The sequence below is a fragment of the Toxorhynchites rutilus genome, chromosome 2 (assembly GCF_029784135.1).
Source record: "Toxorhynchites rutilus septentrionalis strain SRP chromosome 2, ASM2978413v1, whole genome shotgun sequence".
In the NCBI taxonomy this organism is placed as follows: Eukaryota; Metazoa; Arthropoda; class Insecta; order Diptera; family Culicidae; genus Toxorhynchites; species Toxorhynchites rutilus.
In genome coordinates this window covers 273362023-273381244 of record NC_073745.1, presented here as the reverse complement: position 1 = coordinate 273381244, position 19222 = coordinate 273362023, and the positions used below count along the sequence as shown (strand labels likewise).

Below are 19222 nucleotides of genomic sequence, written 5' to 3'. Positions count from 1 at the left end.
AAAACAGCTAACAGACGGACGCGTAATGCAGTCTTGCGCATGTGTCGTTTTTCCCCACGCCATGCCATGTGGGCTTCACACGTGAGAAAAATTCGAATGGACCGTCGTATGCTGCTGCTCGCATGTCATCAATGTGTTAAAATGGTACGGCTCTGTCAGTCAGCTTAACCCCAACGGCAACCGAGACTCTAAGCGCCAAGAACTGCTCAAGAAAAAGACAATATGAATGTTTTAATTAAGCCAGATAAACGTATCATGGCCAAACTTGTTTTTCAACGTATTTGAGTCTGGTTGAGTCTGAGCAAGCCTATTGCCATGTGGTAGAGCCACCGCGGCGCCGATAGTTCCCCTGAAAGCCAAGCCATGTGTATGGTTATGCAACATTGGCAGACTGATAGTTTGTTGGTTTGTCTGGCTGCTGATTATGGTTGAGTAGTTGTACACTTGCAAAATCTCTCTGCAAAAAATGTGCAATATTGGTGTTCCCTTTCGTTTGAATGGTTAGAGCTCAATGTTGGTTTTAGCAGTTTTTAGCAGTTAGCTATACGTTCAATTTGTTGATGACTTCACCAATTATTGAAAATGCTTGTTTTTATAGTTAGAAAATTACCGCAAATGTTATGCATATGAGTAATCGATGGATGTATGAAGTTAGCTAAAAGTTTAAGTTGACCAATCGTTGCGGAATTGGTTATCATTATGGATTATGTTGAAAAACAAAGATTCAGAACGATCAATGCGATCTACTTTTCACGAGTATACCTTGTAGGTTTCAGCAGATATCATGGATCCAACGGAATGTTCGCGACCCTGAAATCTAACACTAACAATAGCTCCGTGCGCCGGAGGTTGACATCATGCAAACTTATACACTAACTTCTCATAAATAACCAGCATAGGCAAGCTATATCATGACGCAATAAACAATTAAAAACCGTAAGAAAGCCGTAACAAAACCAGCCAAGAGTAAACCAGTAAAAAAGGCACCACGCCTGAACTCAAATAACCACCGCCATGTTTGCACAGTGTGCACTTCTTTCGCGCGTTAGTAGCCATTGTTTCTGAAGGGTTGACCTTCAAAAACATACAAACAGCAACTGTTTGTCTCTCGAAATCACTCTAACAAGCAATCACTGTCGTGGTCGCGGTCGGTTATGGTCTAATTTGAATCGGATCATGTGTGATTGAATGGTTTCAGTGGTTTGGATTAGCGTTCATCGGTTGAGCATATTAAGTAGCTAGAACTCGATTGTCGCATAAATATGATCTTTTATATTGGACCCTAGAGCACTAAAAGCGTAGACAATTTCAATCAATTGATCAACTAATCAATGTTTTTTTGTCGTTTCATTTCTACTTCCAGTTAACACCACGGATACTCAGATTAGCGATAGTACTATGCATCATCGTTGCCATCTTCTCACAGACCACAGACAGCGCTCAGAGTAAGTACCCATACAGCACTTGACATTTATGTCTAAGCAGTAGCAATAAATAAATGGGGGGGGGTTAATTTATAACCCACGGAATGCAAAACGATCCTGCCGCCCGGTTTGCGTCGGCGACGAATGCTATCATCCTGTTTGATCTTGTGCTGCTGATTGGCTTCCGTTACGTCAGCTAAACTTGATTCGATCTTGCCCAATCGATCCGAAAGGTCTCTAATTAATGCTTCCTGTATGGTTTCGTGGTTCGAGGTTTGTGATGCAAGATGTTGGAACGGTTTGACACAGTCCCTTGCTTTTGTTTACCGACAGCAAATAATATATTTCAGACATTTGAAGGTCAAGTAGATATTGCGTCAATTGTCAAATTCTTAACAAATTGGCTTGGCAACTATATTCGAACGCACACAAAAGGTGTGTATAATGCCCTCGAATGCTTAAATTATCGAGTATGGAAATAATGCAATCAACGCAAACTCGAAATGCGGAATATTTAAAGCAAAATATTAGTTTGAAGTGAATAGTTGAAACTATCCATTGACGTGAGTCAAATCCAATCTATTCTAGAGTTCCTGACAGAAAAAGTACTTAACCGGTTATATCATCTTAACTAAAACCGGTTGTATCATTTGTTCACAAAATTTTGTATAGCGAGATGACATTTGAAATTTCTATTCGTGTCTCTCTTCAGACAGTGGAGCAGTCGAAATATTTTCTTCATGGTTAACTTTCAAATTATCAAATCACCGGTTTCGGAAACTACAAGACAATTGCTTTGAAGTTCTAATTGGTCTTTGGAGACTAGAGGCGGATAAACTTACAGTTTGAAGCCTCTATAACAATAATAAAAAGGCACAATTTTCGCCAGTGGTAGCTCTTCTTTCGTGCAGATTATTTGTACCCAAAGACAATTGAATCGACCATCTGCCGGTTGTGTCTTCGACTTAAGTTTTTTATTATTTCTTTTCCGTGTTTTGTATAATTTCAAACATATATCATTCATTGCAATTGAAAACTATTGTACCACGATCTGGAAAAATGTCAACACTTCCCCTCTGCCCCCACTTCCCCTCTGCGTCCACTTCCCCTAAATGTTCAACTAAAATATATATAGTTTGAACATTTTGGGGAAGTGGGGGCATAGTGGTCACCCTAAGGAACATTCCCATTTCCAGCTTCCACATATCGCTTTAATTCCCGTTTCTCGAAGAATATTTTATAGTTCAACTCATTGTTGTTCAAGATAGCATTCTGTGTTTACTATAAAAATTCAAAGTAGTACATTTTTCATCATTAGAAAAAGAGGTCCAAATTTGCTCATGTTATACTTGATATAGTAGGTACATGTATGAAATAAACTTGGCCTATTCACCTAGAGTCTCAATTCAATTTTTCTCATGCATACAAAAACGTAGTAAGAAACACATAACATTCCGTATAATAAGGCGTCATTTAGTTGGAGTGGCATATTTTTCCAGGGTCAATGCTACAAAATAAATCTCTTCAAAAGCAGAATGCGACGAGGTATATCAGCTTTAGCAAACAGAACATTGTAAGTGAATAACACCTATGACCACTGTGCCCCCAAACAAAAGAAATCTCTATGCTAATTAATCGCTGAGATTGGACAAAATATCTGTTCACCTCTCCTAGAATAGTTGGAACAGTTGTCCAAACTGATGATTTGTCCAACATATCACAGATAGAATATACTAAATTTCACGTGAAATTCCTTAGATACCATGCGCACAGAACTACGGCCCAATGGTTATCGAGAGAGCAATTTCTGTTTTTATTCCTATTTTGACATTTTGACAGCTCTACTGAAGTACAGAGTAACTCAAAAGTCATTGAATTCATAAGGTGACTATCAATAGGGTTTCAATAGTCAATAGTTATACTACCAAACAAGCAGGTGACCACTTTGCCCCCCATGTCCAATTTGCCCCCACTACACCTAGCTTTTTGGTGAAATGTGAGGTTAATGAAACCATTGCGCTTCTTCCCGTGTGGCATTTATACCAATGACGTTGCCCTTATTTCCTTCGCGATTTTTTTCGGGAATCCGAACCAGATATTCCACATCGAGCCTCGCACATGCTAGAAAATGCCTACCATTCTCCGCTTCCGCTTCTGTTCCGGAAAAATCCGTAAAAGTTGCCCATAAAAGTGTTATTTTACTGGTATAAAAACAAACCGGAAAGAAGAACATTCTTTGTAATACGAGTAAAACAGACAGAATCGTTGAAATTCATCACTCGCAAGAGGAATACTTTTATTCTACAAGGGTATTGCAATCATTTTGAATGTTCGTTAAATGTCAAAAAACTGAATTAACACATTAAGGACCGTACGTTTTAGAGCAAACTTGTACGCTTCATTTGTTCGGAGGCTACGAATGAGATCGTTTTCTTCGGTGTGGATGAGACGAAGGCGAACCATCGGTAGGCCTTGTGAGATTCTTGGTAGACCATGGATTTAACCATCAAGTGTAGAAAACACGCGTTATTTCGTGTTCCATCCGTAACAGACGTGAGCGGTCCGCAAAATGTTAATTCACATATAAATGGTTTCGTGTATTTTTCATATCATAGACCATGTTTATAACATATTAGTATTAGTAAATAGCGTACAGTTTGGGAGGAATTCTAAACAAAATTTTAGTTCACTTTGTCTCCATGTTCTATTTTGTGAAAAAAAACATAGGAGAATGGGGGGTATGCCCGACCCCCTAAGAAAAAGTATTGTTTTGTGAGATCTGCGGGCACATATTAATATGTTTCCTCCACAGAATCATTGTCTAGTTTATTTGCCATGAGATATAAGGAATATCAGTACATTTAAACGATAATTTTCAATAAAAAACTGCCATAAAAATGAAGCTCATCAACCAGTGCGGGTGAAACCGGCACCCCATGGGGGTAACACCGGTACCCTAGTAGGTGCTGCATGATCTCCGCTTCCTACTCCACCGTAAAGACGGTCTTTCTTGGTCCTAGTTTCGAGCTTACCACCTTCTGAAAAACGTGATCATGTAATGTAGACCTGGGTATTCCAAAAGTCGTGGAAGCACGTTTGATAGGAACTCCACTAGCAATAGGCTCTTTTGCAAGGATGAGGTTCTCCTGGGACCAACTCCCTCGATTCGTTTTCCTTTGGTAGCTGCGAGGCATCTGAAATTGATGAAAAATATGTCTCAGAAACCTTCAACTAAGCGCAAACCATGCCGGGATCCCCCACTCAAAGGGTGACGGACTTACCCCGGCAGCATACATTTTTCAAGAAGACTATCTCTATTAACTTATTGCTTTAACTTACCTCAACTCGAACCTCAGTGATTGCTAACAATCCAGGGGACAAACTGTAGAGCAACGAAAAGAATTTGAAACCGCGTTCAACAATAGAAGCTTAAACTTCACTGACGGAAAATTACATCCGGCTACATATCATCGGCACTCACGTTTATTTTGATTTATATTTTGACAATTGATGGATCACGGTGGGTTCGATGTGATTGAAAACGTCTAAAATGATAAATACTAACATGTAGAGTATTCAAAAACGTAATTAATCAGAGTTTTCTAGTAAAACTCAGGGGGTGCCGGTCTTATCCTCAGTGGCGGGCTTACCCTCCCTTCCCCTACAGGAAAACCGGTTTATATCAACAAAATTCACAAATTTGTCAGTGTTTCTGAACACAACACTGCACGCTTTTTTATATGTGTGAGTAAATTTCGTGTTCTAGCTCACCTGCAGTATATGTCAAACCACGTTGAACTCAAACATCGATTCATGCGTACGTGTCACATGAGAGAGAGAAACGAATTCATTTTGTAGGGAGTCACTTCAATATAGAGTCTATCGTAAAATTGAGTGTAGAAATGCTACTCGACGATACTTTCCATTTATTTGGTGTGAAATATTTTAAATACATTGATTCTTTTGATGCATTATTATTACTCACACATTGACCTAGCTGTACATGCAACAAAATTCCGAGAAAAGTTTTCAGCTAATTGTTTATTCCTAAAAATGGAAAACAATATTTATTCAAGGCATCGCAAATTTGAGTGTACACCTTAAATTTATCCGAACAAATTAGTCTTGTAAGTAAGCTCCTTTGCGAATAAGCGGACAAAGCGGAACTCAGAACGACGATTACGGAAATCTGGGAGGCACTATCGTCGACAGTGTTCAGAAATCTCGACACGGCGCTTGCAGAAAGCGCTGGACGCCAAGGGGGACCATACCAGATACTAGGGGATTGATTTCTGTTATCTGTTAACATTTCTGAACTGATTTTAATTTTCTTTTTAAGAAAAACTTAAACTGTACACGTTTTAGGTGGAGAGTTTTTGTTTGTATATGAAATATTAAGTAGAAATATGACGATTTTAATTTTTTCTTATCACTACATGAGAGTAAAATGGATCAATTTTACGATGAATATGAGTCGCATTTAATTATTTACTTTTCAACCCCGAAAAACTCAAAAATAACAAAGCCGCATGAGGTGTACACTTAATTTTGCGATAGACTGTATATTCGAACGCACACATAAAGGTGTGTACTTATAGGTGTCTATTCTGTATTTCAATCGATTCGAAATATTTCGAACGACTTGGTAAATTCCATTCCCTGTTTCGTTCGAGGTGTTTTCAAATTCGAATACCTTTCGTTCGGACTGTTTTGTTTTCGAACATCTTTCATTCGAATCAAACCAAACGTCAAACCCACTTTGTTTATGAAGGAGTGAATAATTTCCGCAGCGGATGAGCGGTGAACTGCAAAAATGTAAGCTAATTTTTAATCATTTTTTTCTTTAAATTAATTTTAACGTTCAACAGGGAAAAAAACAAAAACAAAACAACCACTAAAAATCAGTTCGAGCGGATTGTGCTGCTTCTGGAGCAAGAGCCGGACATAGCAAAGGGTTTCTCCCGAGGAAATTCCGGACCCTTCTGGGATGATCTGGCGGCAGAAGTCAATAGTTTGGGACCGCCTATTCGCGATGGAAGTGGATGGAAAAAGGTATATACTAAAACGAATCCGAAACATATGTTTATAGTCTTATTTTTGCCCTGGTTTTCTGTGTAGGTTTGGGCGGACTATAAGTCCGGATTAAAGCGAAAACTCGCTCACAACAAACGGGAGCAGAGGGCGACAGGTGGAGGACCCAATAAAATTATCAATTTGTCCGAGCTGGAGGAGCAGGCAGTTCTACTAACTGGGTTACTTGCGACCGTGGAAGGAATCCCGGGTACCTCATCTCATGGAAAAGAGTTGGGTTCGCCTTCGGGTGAACCTCAAGCTGCAGACCAGGAAAATTTTATATATTATGGTACTTCCGACGAGTGTGACGGTATCAATAATACCATTCACTTCCAGCCCTCTCAGCCGAAAAAATCCAGACCTTCTACCACGAGGCTATTAGAGCTGCAAGTCGAGCAACAAAACAAATTTCACACCAATGTGAAATCCCTGTTAAAAAACACAAACAAGAATTTGAGTGATCTGGTTCATTATCAGCGCCAATCAGCTCGAGCGATTCTTTCCGTGGATGCCACACTCAAAGAACATCTGAGTGAACAAAAACGACATAACCACGAGATGGAGAAGATCGCGCTGGAGAAATCAATAGCGACAAATCCTTGAAACGCAGATTGCGTATATTTCAGAACATTAGAATAATGTTTCAAAATATCAGTGATCTGATTTTTTATCTTTATATTGTAACTCAAGTATAAAAAAATGAAAAAAGTTCTAATCGTATTTTTATATCTTTCCATGGAAGAAAAATCTTACTTAATTTTTTCTTTGAAGTTTGTTTGGAATAGCATCAAAATTATATAAACTTTTTTAAAATTCACGAATTTCGCCTATAGTTTATGGAACTTCCTTAACCCCTTCACGTACAACATTGAACTTCACTCGTTGTTTCTCGATGTGAAATAATTACATAGCTTCAGGCATATGATGAGGATACCGACAACTGAAGATTATCAAATTTCCGTTATTTAAAAAAAAAATTGAATGAGCTAAAAATATAAAATATAATTTGAATATTATAATTAAAATAAAAACGAACGAGTTAGTACGTAGTAATAACTCCTTCGTTTTTATTTTAAACACAACATGTATTTGCTCATCATAGGGCACCCATGTTAGATACCCACACTCAGCAGAGTAGCGGAACGACTCGAAGTGCTCGTTTTGGGCCGTGCTGTTGGAAATTAAATCGTACAGCAAGGGGTTAAAACAACGCAAAAAGTATTAACAATGGTTATTTGAATACTTGGCCTGCTTACGAGAAATCGATAATGACATGTTCTCAAAGTGTTGGCAGGAATAAGAGTAAATAATTCTGCCGAAACCATAGTTAAGTAAGGAAGACACTTCCTTTTCCGGTGGTTGTTATTTATTTGAGCATTTGCAAACAAGTTAGATGAAATTTAACAGTCATAAATATTAATTTAAACAAAAGTTTATTATGTAAACAGCTGCATAACATATTATAACTACTGAGAACGACCAAATTCTAAGCATATATTGTGAAGTGCACAGCATACATTTATAATTTGAGCGCATTTAGTAGGATTGTAGTGAAGTTGTCTCGCGCCAAGGATGCATCTAAACCGATTTTTTAGTAAACCGATTGTCCGCTCGACGATAGCACGACCCAAGGCATGCCTGCGATTAAAATCGCTCTCCAAACTCCCTTCCTCCGCTGCTCTGAATGGCGTTACTAACCAAGGTTCCGATGGATAACCAGCATCACCTGAAAATATTTTATCACACAGTACATACAAGTATACTAAAATATTGTAGTTGAACATTACCTAGAATCTTAGTATTAACTTCACCATTTTGGTGAAGCTGCTCAAAGTGAGTTCTTGCAGGGCTTACACGCCATATATGAGAGTCATGATTAGATCCCTGGAAGGTAGGATCAACGAAACGAATCCTTTGCTGATCGTCACAAACCTATGTTGATAAAAAAGAGTATTTGTTCATTGATTTGTTAATTCAAATACTAATAATACTTACAATCAGAACGTTGAGACTATAAAATCCCTTCCGATTAAAAAACAAATTTCGATTCAGCTTAGGTGGAATAATTTTTACGTGGGTTCCATCCAAACACATAATAACACCCGGAATTGATGTTTTCTGATAGAAGTGTAGTTTAGCACGCCGCTGTTCGTCTTCCGTCATATTTAGGGAAATCCATTTCTTACACAGTGTCCGCTCCAGAATGTTAAGCATTTCAGTCAGCACCTTGGAAAATGTGGGCTGTGCTATGGCAATGTGATAATCTTGCCCTGCTCCATGTTGATAATTTCCTTCAGCAAAGAATCGCAAACATGCTGCGAGTTTCACCTCCGTGGATAGACCACCTTTCCTTGTGGTAAGGCAGTTCTCAATTTCCTCTAAAACGTACCGAAAAGCTTCCTTACTTAGACGAAAACTTTTGATGAATCTGAATAAGGGCAAAATTAATCAATAAGAGAAACAAACATGGGATTTTTGAGACGGATACTTACGCTTCATCAGAAAGTTTTATGAAGTCGGTTGATTTTCGGTGGTTTCGCCGATGGTAGCAAGGCATTCCAATTTCTTCTTGCTCCGCCAAAATCGGTAACAAAACGGAATCCATTGAACGAGAAAATTTTCTCACAAATTTCTCTTAGGATCAAAAATTAACTGAAATTCAACTCGCACTCGCCGCTATTTAATACGGTGTTTCTTTTTGTTTATCGGTTTTTGACAGATCGATGCATATTCGAAATTTTCTAACACTTTCGTTCGAAACGAGCAAAACGATTGGAATAGGGAATGGTAAATTCGAAAACGATCGAAATATCACTTTCGAACGAAATAGAAATCCGTCGGAATACAGAATAGGCACCATAATGTCCTCGAATGCTTAAATTATCGAGTATGGAAATGACGCAATTACCATGAACTTGAAATGCAGAATATTGGAAGTAAAGCACATATTAGTTCAAAGTGAATGGTTGAATTCATTGACGTAAATCAAATTCAACCCATTCCAGAGTTCCTGGCAGAAGATGTATTCCGCGCCATCAACCGATTCGATAGCTCCACGCTAAATCAATTGTTGGTAAAGCAAATCGATGACAACACTGTTGTTCACAGCAGGGATACCCAGTGTTCTTTTGAAATGTCTTTACACGGTACAAACATTGCCCCCTTGTGTCTACACTCATGAATGATACATGTCTTGATATCAAGAAAACGATATTTAAAAAAGGGTCTCCAACGTTCAAAAATCAACACCGACCTCTAAAAATATGTGGTTTCGGGTATTCAATTATTTTATAAAGTTTTCCTACAATTTCAAAAAGTCTGTCAATGTCTTGTGAGTATCTTCAAAGTGTGCCCACTAAATTATATGTCTTCACAGTACATCGAAGGTATTTGAAATTAATGTCTTTGCAATTCTAATCTTTGGTTGACTGACCCAGGTGGAACGATTTCATCAGTAAATGAATGAAGGGAGAAGTTTGGTAGTCTACCCTTCCTCTATATTTAGTAGCACTAATGATCAAATGTTGCGTATGTCTATTCAATGAAAATCTGACGTTTACGAAATGTAGTAATTGAGGAACGCTAATTTTCAGAACAATAAAAAAATCTAAATGTTGCATGTCTATGTACGTGATGTTAATGAATTTTTAAACATAATGGCGTAACGTGATTTTCAACGCAAGAAATACAGAATCCTGGATCCGTTACCGAACTATCTGCATTTTTCGGGAACTTTTTTCATTTTCCTTCAGTTTAAACATAGTTGAGACTTTTTTTCATAAGAGCATAAATATTGTTTGTATGTATGGTGCCGACTTCTCATTCTCTCAGATTGGATGTCAACATGGAATTGTACCCAGAAAAAATCCCACACGATCCCAAGTAGGAACCAAGGCCTGCTGAGTTGTAAGGCTGTTCCTCACAACCAGGCTGTAATACTAATGCACGAGAATATTACACCATATTATAAAAAATTGGATCTTTTAAGTATAAACGGAAAGTGTTTTTAGAGAGTAAAACGGAGAGCGTAAACAACTGTTTTCAATGTATAACATTTTTAATGCATGCTTATTTGCAAAGTGTTTCTTATTTTGCTCTCTTATATTGTTCTTATATTGCTATGATACACACAACCTCGCCTCTCGCTTAAGTAAATGCTATATCAGTATGGGTGGATAGAGCTTTTAATGACACTTTTAAGCTAATTTAATGTGATGTATGAGGATGTCCACAAATGTGCTAAATATTCATAATGGGTGTAGGGTTACAGTTAACAGGAAGGTATAGTTTGTATGATAGAAACCTAAAAATATGTCTAATGCATTCTCAGTGCGGTGCCAATGATCGACGACGGTGGAATTTCCATTTTTTCTAAATCATCTCTTCAGCCCCGGGTGCGAAAGCTTCGTTCGACGCCACTGTTAACTTAAAAGTCTATTGAGGCTTTTTGATGTTTCAAAATGAGCGGATCTGCTGATCATTTACTTTTTACCAAGTAGATTTTAACGAGTCTGATAGTGTGAGACCGAGCATTGTCATGCTGTATATTCACAACAACAACAACAACAAGGCTATTTTACAAGACCACGCTATTCGCATAGCCACTGATGCTGATGCAAAATGCATGATAATATTACAAAAATTACAAAAAATATACAAAATAAAGTGGAAAGTGTTTTCTAAGAGTAGAAAGGAGAACATAAACGTGAATCTATATCCTTCTCGGTGTAGACCGTGTATTTGGTATGCGAAAAGGTTTAACACTTTGAACGCCCCGTCACCCAGATCTGGGTGACGGTTGTATTTCCTGGGAGGCCCGGTCACCCAGATATGGGTGACACTTTTCTCGTTCAATTTGAATAGGATTTTCAAACGGTATTTGATAGAGTAGACACTTAAATGTAAGTATGGGATATGTAGAATAATAAAAAAAATCATAAACATACAAATATAGTTTTCATACTATACTTTTAAACGGCTTTATTTAGCATGACCTAGTATGTATGCATGTTTATCTGTAGAGTTGTGCCACATCGCTCGCTTTCAGATTTACTATTATGCCGTCCGGTGAACATATTGAGGATGAAAAAAAAAACACATGTGCGTCTTTTTGGAATAAACAGAGACCAAATCGCTCTGGGCGACGAAAGTGTTAATACGTGCATATATGCATTGTGTTTCGCTCGCTCATATTGCCCTCATATAGCTATAGCATACATATTATACAAATGCTATACCGATATGGAAGGGTGGCACATTTTCTCTTATTTTAAGGCTCAATTAATGTAATAAACCGGGATGCCGAAACAAACGCAAAACAATAATTTTGGATGTAGTATCCACCTGTGATGGTTTCGTTCTGCTATTTTACCTTTCTTTTTTCAAATCTTTTTTGATGTACCAGTGCGGTTTTTATGTCCCATTTCAAAATCATTATTGCTGTAGCATATAAACCAATTCCAACGTGTTACTTCCAACAAAGCACAGTCGTCTCAATAGAAATGTTATGTGTTGAAGCTGCAAATTTTTCGGGATGAAGCTGGATAATAACATTTTCCCACAAGAACTCTTTCCGGAAAGAAATCTCGACACTATTAAAAAGTTGTTTTCACTTGGTTAAAATGATATACATATTGAATTTCAAGCTTGCCCTCTCTTTAGAAATGGCTATCATTTCACACACACGAGGTTCTTGCTACGTCATCTGTTGGAAAACATTTAGTAGGTCTCAATAATTCTAATAGAGTAGCTCCGTATATGAAACGTCGATACCATTCCCTGCATGATTTATCAGTTGGGGCATAGCCATCATAATCTTCAACATGTATTCGGTGAGTCATAACAATTTTCAAGCTTTCAAAACCAAATTATAATGATGTTTCAAATCAAGGCTTTTGTATGAAACTCAAGACGATGAAAACTGAATATTAGTAGCAGCTTCACTTTCCTGGAAGCACCAAAATCTGTGTTACTATGAACCATACTATGAACAACAAGTGGAGCTAACAAATAAGTCATAAGTAGCGGGACTAAAATTCATGTCAAGTTTCCCACCACACGCGATAGAGAGAGAGAGAGTGTGTGTGTGTATGTGTGTGTTTTAGTTTGTTTACGACGAAGGTCGCGGTACAGAGTTTTCTCTGAGAGAGCGTCTGTTGGGATACTGAACCACGACTTCCTGGGTTTCCGGTTCCTGGCGGGTTTCCTTCGATGAATACCTTCGTCGATCCAGCAGGCCAACACTTCGAAGAAATACAGGGCCAATCCACGTAATAATTGAACACGAGACTACTAGTGATTTATTCAACTTTTATTCTCCACGGTTAACATCGAACTGTACAAATTTTATTGGACTTACATCTAACTATGATTTACAGAACAAAAAAAGGTTGAATACATGAATTTGAATTCTATGCCCCTATTTCATGATAATTATCTGCTCCACTGACAATTGCCAATATTGTTATCACATTCTATGCGCTACCAATACATGTATATACTAGCTCTACCTCTGTCATCATCGATGATTGTGGATGCTGAACGTGTTGCCAAATACCCGAATTATCTGCCATAATCAAAAAAGAGTTGGCAACTCTCGTACATCCTCACCCACCCAGAAATTGACGATGTATAATTTCTGAAAAGATAGAATTCTCTTCGAACATTTAGGAAAGGGAGGGGGAAGGATCACTCATTGATTGTGCTGATTCATCATGATTGGTTATGCTGCTTAGTAATTTCCTACACAGGTAAGATGCAGATTTTCTCCACTGGACGCTTTAGATTGCCATTCGCCGTTTTAAGAGTGACCACTCTGACGATGCCATCGGCACCAGGATGGACTTCAATTATTCTGCCCAGCTTCCAACGCATGGGTGGCAAATTGTCGTCCTTTATTATTACCAATTTTCCTACTTCGATTTTAATTGCTGGACGCCATCGTTTCGTTCGTGCTTGTAGTTGCGATAAATATTCCTTTCGCCATCTAGACCAAAACGTTTGGAGTCTGCGTTGAATAAGCTGCCACTGATTCAAACGGTTTAGGGGAATTTCCTCAAGATTCGGTTCCGGGATAGCTTGTAATGATTCACCAACCAAGAAGTGAGCGGGAGTTAACGGCTCCAAATCATTTGGATCATCGGAAAGCGGGGTGAGGGGTCTTGAGTTCAGGCATGCTTCAACCTGAATGAGAAGGGTATTCATGTCCTCTAATGATACAGGATTCTCTCCAATAACCCTTAATAGATGGTGTTTCGCTGATCGCACTGCTGCTTCCCATAAACCTCCAAAATGGGGAGCACTGGGGGGATTGAAATGCCACCGCATACCTTCATCGGCACACACTTTGGACACCTGCTCTCTGTGTTGTTGATCCTTCAGCATAATCAATAATTCCTTTAATTTATTACGAGCCCCAACAAAATTCGTGCCGTTATCGGAGTACAAACTACTACATTTTCCACGACGAGCAACAAATCGACGCAACGCTTGTATGAAACGATCCGTTGATAAGTCCGAAACTAATTCCAGGTGGACTGCCTTTGTACAGAGACAAATAAACACAGCCACGTATGCCGCCCGTTCCAATTCTATGGTGGATATAAAACCAGTGATTCGGTTTTCTCGGTTTAGAAGATTCATCAACCGCAGCCAAATAGCCGTCTTTCTCAAAAGATCAGAATACGACGAAAACTTTGAAATGAACCATTCGTTGAATTCCGTTGCCGGTGATACCGGATTTGCAACAACCGTTCGCCGTTTTTCTATGTCAGCACTTTCAGGAATTTCTTCATTAGAAGCTGGCCATTTGCTCTGTTCCAGCTCAAGCCAGCCTGGACCATTCCACCAAAATTTATTATTTACGATATCTTCTGGAAATACTCCTCTCGAGATAAGATCTGCCGGATTGTGAATGCCCGGAACATGCCTCCAGGTGTATCCGTTCGTGATTGTTTGGATTTTGGACACTCTGTTCGCTACAAAAGTGGTCCAACAAGTAGGTGATGCCTTAATCCAGCGCATAACGCATGTAGAATCTGTCCAGAAGTAAGCGTCGATATTCATCTTTATAGATTCTTTCACCCTTTTGAATAATTGAGACACTAAAAGCGCTCCACAAAGCTCCAAACGAGGAATAGTTTGACATTTGAGGGGTGCCACTCGGGATTTTGAAGTTAACAAACGAACCATAACATTTCCTGTTGCATCCAGACTACGAAGATACAAACATCCACCATAAGCTCTTTCTGACGCGTCGGAAAAACAGTGAATTTCCATACGAATCGCTCTTGGAATAATCACACAGCGTTCAATCCGAATGTGGTTTAATAAAGGTAGCTGATTTTGAAAATTTCGCCAAAGCTCACCCACCGTCGAAGACAATGGTTGGTCCCATCCAATTATCTGTCCCGTTTCATCTTCTATAGTCCATAACAGCTGCATGAATATCTTAGCCGTTGTTATAGTTGCCCCAACAAGTCCCAGTGGGTCGAATAATGTAGCAATGATTGATAAAACTCGACGTTTCGTTAGAGTTACGTTGTCGCTCATAGTTGGAATATTGATTTTCAATTTCAGTGTATCTGAATTAGGCATCCAAATTAGCCCAAGTGTCTTTACAGCTGGATCGGGATCGAGGTCAACTTCCTCGGTCACTCGTATTGCCAAATTATCCTCGGGAATCCCTTCAAGAACCTTTGAATTATTCGACGCCCATTTCCTCAACTTGAAACCACCTTTCATCATCATTTTCTCCAATTGAATTCTTAAATTGACCGCATCATCAAGATGTTCCGCTCCCGTTATAACATCGTCCATATATGTGTCTTCACACACAGCCCTTGCTGCGAGTGGAAAATTACCTCCCTCATCCAATGACAATTGTTTAAGAGTTCTCGTTGCCAGGAACGGAGCGGGTTTGGTTCCGTATGTAATCGTACTCAGCTCGTAGATTCCTATCTCCTCTGATTCCGAAAATCGCCAAAGTATTGACTGTAATGGTCTTTCTTCCGGTACGATATAGATTTGCCGAAACATTTTTTCAACATCGGCCACCAACATAATTTGTTTTGTTCGGGAACGAAGAATAATTGACCGTAAATCCTCCTGAATTACCGGTCCCGATAGAAGTGTATCGTTTAAAGATATTCCTGAAGAAGTGGGACACGAAGCATCAAAGACCACCCGAACCTTAGTAGTGGTACTATCCTCCTTGACCACTGGATGATGCGGTAAAAAGCACCGCTTAACCGAACCTTGAATCATGTCTTCGATCTTCTTCATGTGCCCCAGACGTAAATATTCTTGCATGAATTCCACATAATGTTCCCTTAGATTATTATCCCTAGCTAATCGTCTCTCTGTTCCATGCAAACGACGAAGTGCAATATCTTTTGAGTTCCCAAGTTTAACCATGGCAACTTCGTTTTTGGGTAGAGAAACAGAATACCGTCCATCTTCTCCTCGCCGAATAGATTGTACGAATAATGCTTCGCAACGTGCTTCCTCCGGTGAATAATTAACCGCTGTTTCGATTTCCTCACATGACCAAAACCGAGCAATTGAATTGTTGAGTTCCTCTAATGCAGAAGTATTGCAATTGACTTGAACCGAACGCCCTCTACGGGGTACTCCACCAGAAATAATCCATCCAAAAACAGACTCCACCAAAACCGGTAATCCTTCTCCTAACGATAATTTTCGTCCAGATTCGAAAAACCCGAAAAATGATTCTACTCCCAGAATCATATCCACAGCTTGAGATAGGCAAAACGAAGGATCAGCTAATTGTATTCCCTCTGGTATATTCCATCCCTTAGTGTTAATATTTGCCGTTGGTAGATTTACAGTCACCTTCGCTAATACCAGGAAATTTGTTGTGAGTGAAAATTCCGTCACCCGTGATTTTACCGTAGCATCTATTGTTTGTTTAACGTTGGAGGTGGATTCTGCAATGCCCACAACAGACACGTCTGCCTTATGTCTATCCACCTTGAGCTTCTGACTGATTCGTTCGGAAATAAAATTGCTTTCCGATCCCGAGTCTAACAAAGCCCGAACTGGGTACCGATTGCCGTGTTTATCAACAACTATGACAACAGCCGTAGCCAATAGAACCTGCGATGAAAAACAGTGAGCAGCACTGGAAACCAAAACATCAGTGGCTGCTATGTTCGCCACTTCAGATGTCGACGGAATTGGAGCAGATTCCAAGGATGCAGCGGAGGATACAGCGCGGGAGTTCCTGTTTTCGTTCCTGAAGCAGACCAGAGTGTGATGCCGACCGCCGCAATTTCGGCAGGAGTTTTTCGACTGGCATACTTTCGCGTGATGACCTGCTCTGAAGCAGTTTCTACAGAGATAGTGTGTTTTTAGAATTGCATCTTTTTCTGGGACAGTTTTCCTGAGGAATGCATTATATTGGAAAAGAAAGTGCTTTTCCTTACAAACAGGGCAATTAGTGCTTGTTGATTGTGTTCCATAGTGACTAGTTTTGAATAAAGTTTGTTTATGTTTTTGTTGTGGGTGGAAAGAAATGTTGTTTTTATGATCATCGATCCGTGAAGGTAGTGAGTCCAACATTTGCACTCTGCGTTGTAGAAAATCAGTGAGATCTTTCAAAGTCTCCTGCTCCTTGTTTGCCGAAAGTTCTTCCCAGCCGCGTCGTGTAATAGGGTCTAGCCGTGTTGTTAAAATATTTACTAACAGCAGATCACGGTAGTCCTCTGGTTTCACAATTTGATCCAGGGTTTTGACAGCTCGATCGAATGTGTCTAAGAGTGTATGCAATTCCTTGGCAGATTCTTTAGTGTTTGTGGGTAGTTGGAAAAGTGATTGAATTTGACGTTTCTTTAACAGCTTGCTGTTGTTGTATCTATGAAGCAACATATCCCAGGCGATTTCATAATTTGCTCCCGTGAGCGGTAGTGGATCAATGAGAGCCTTCGGCTCCCCTTGTAAACACCCCTTCAGATAGTGGAATTTCTCCACATCTGGCAGGTCAGTTTTGCAGTGTATGAGTGAGGTGTATAAATCTCGAAAACTCAACCATTGATCGATGTTGCCATCGAATGATTGCAATCTGATCTGTGGTAAGCGGACATGTTCTAATGTTCCATGTTGCATGGTAACATTAGCTGGAATGGATTGTGTTGATGATGACTGTTCCTGTCTCTCTCTAACTTTACTCAATAGAAATGATTTGACCTGATAATAACGATCACTGAATTCAACTCGCTCTTTTTCATAAAAATCTTCCTCGTCATCGAAATCATCGTGACATTTGATGTCGATTAAAGTTTCTGAGAACTTCTCCCACGCAATATCTAGTTTCTCCAAACGTACTTCCAGTTGGCAGATATCAGTCTCGACGTTCTTGGAACCTTCCACAAATCTCCAGATGTCGTTAAGACTTGATTGAGCATCCTTCATAGAGACTATGAGGCGCTTCAACGAAGCTGATTTTATGGTAGCAGATATGTTCGGCATGATGACGTAACGGAAATTGGGATTCAGGTGTAGTAAGTGCAGTAAGACCTAGCTTCGCTAGGCATATACTATGTTGTTTACCTGACAAAACAGGTTGTGGCGCGTCAGTGCAATCCAAAATATATGATCAAATGTTGTTGCGAACCAGTCCAACGCTCAGCATAAATTGATGATGTGATTGATCAATGGGTGTTCGAAGGGAAAATATATGTAGTATGCAAAATAACCTGGCCACGGCTGGGCATATACTGCAGCACTGACCTTCACAAAATATTTGATGATTCGTACAATTGATTCACCGTCAAATTGCAAGCGAGAAAAATATCGCTCCAATGCTCAACCAGAGTGTCACAGGGATTACGTGATGAATAATTCGAAGAGGAATTCAATTTCAATGTGTATTTTCTGATCGTCCTAGCTTCTTAGGACATACACCATCTGTTCACTAACCTGGACAACTATTTTTGTAGGCCTCTTCTATTTCCAACGCTCGGTAGTGTGGTGCGCTGGTTGAATTCGTCCGCCGATTCGCTCGGATGATTGTGTCCGCCAGTTGGGTGGTCGAACACTATGCGTCGACGGTTGTGGGTCCGCTGATGATTATCCTCGTTCGCCGCAGAACAATAGATGAAAGTCGAAATGTGGTGTAAGTATATTGCGTTTCGATTCGGCTGGACATATACTGCACTTAAAATTTACCTTTGAAAAAAGTACAGCAAACTTGCCCAGCGTTGAAACGCGATGAAGTTGATTCCTTATGGCCTCTATACTTCCGGATAATGGGTTGAAATTCCTTTCCGATGGCAAACAATACGCCCATTGAATGCACAAATCTCCAAATCTTGATGACTTTTGATGATGACCGGCCGATCCGGTTCGAAGGACCAAAAAATGTTGGGATACTGAACCACGACTTCCTGGGTTTCCGGTTCCTGGCGGGTTTCCTTCGATGAATACCTTCGTCGATCCAGCAGGCCAACACTTCGAAGAAATACAGGGCCAATCCACGTAATAATTGAACACGAGACTACTAGTGATTTATTCAACTTTTATTCTCCACGGTTAACATCGAACTGTACAAATTTTATTGGACTTACATCTAACTATGATTTACAGAACAAAAAAAGGTTGAATACATGAAATTGAATTCTATGCCCCTATTTCATGATAATTATCTGCTCCACTGACAATTGCCAATATTGTTATCACATTCTATGCGCTACCAATACATGTATATA

The 19222-nt window shown here is 39.4% G+C and overlaps 3 protein-coding genes across 8 annotated transcripts in view; 2 read left to right on the top strand and 1 right to left on the bottom strand.

Annotated features, from left to right (window-relative positions):
* LOC129767339 (probable chitinase 10) overlaps positions 1–19222 on the top strand; it is a 148236-nt gene that overhangs the window by 119075 nt on the left and 9939 nt on the right. For all 6 annotated transcript variants that reach the window (XM_055768087.1, XM_055768086.1, XM_055768082.1 and 3 more), the window contains exon 3: positions 1364–1445. In XM_055768087.1, coding sequence (XP_055624062.1) covers positions 1364–1445 — 82 coding nt within the window. The remainder of the gene's footprint in view (positions 1–1363; positions 1446–19222) is intronic.
* LOC129767341 (uncharacterized) lies at positions 6101–7925 on the top strand. Its single transcript, XM_055768090.1, has 3 exons — positions 6101–6239; positions 6293–6476; positions 6543–7925. Coding segments are annotated over exons 1-3 (744 nt in total). The 5' UTR covers positions 6101–6237; the 3' UTR covers positions 7101–7925.
* Positions 7950–9350, bottom strand: LOC129767340 (putative nuclease HARBI1). The gene is made up of 4 exons (XM_055768089.1): positions 8990–9350; positions 8493–8925; positions 8285–8429; positions 7950–8223 (listed from the first exon to the last, which is right to left on the bottom strand). The coding sequence occupies exons 1-4, from the start codon at positions 9100–9102 to the stop codon at positions 7964–7966; spliced, it is 951 nt and encodes a 316-aa protein (XP_055624064.1). The 5' UTR covers positions 9103–9350; the 3' UTR covers positions 7950–7963.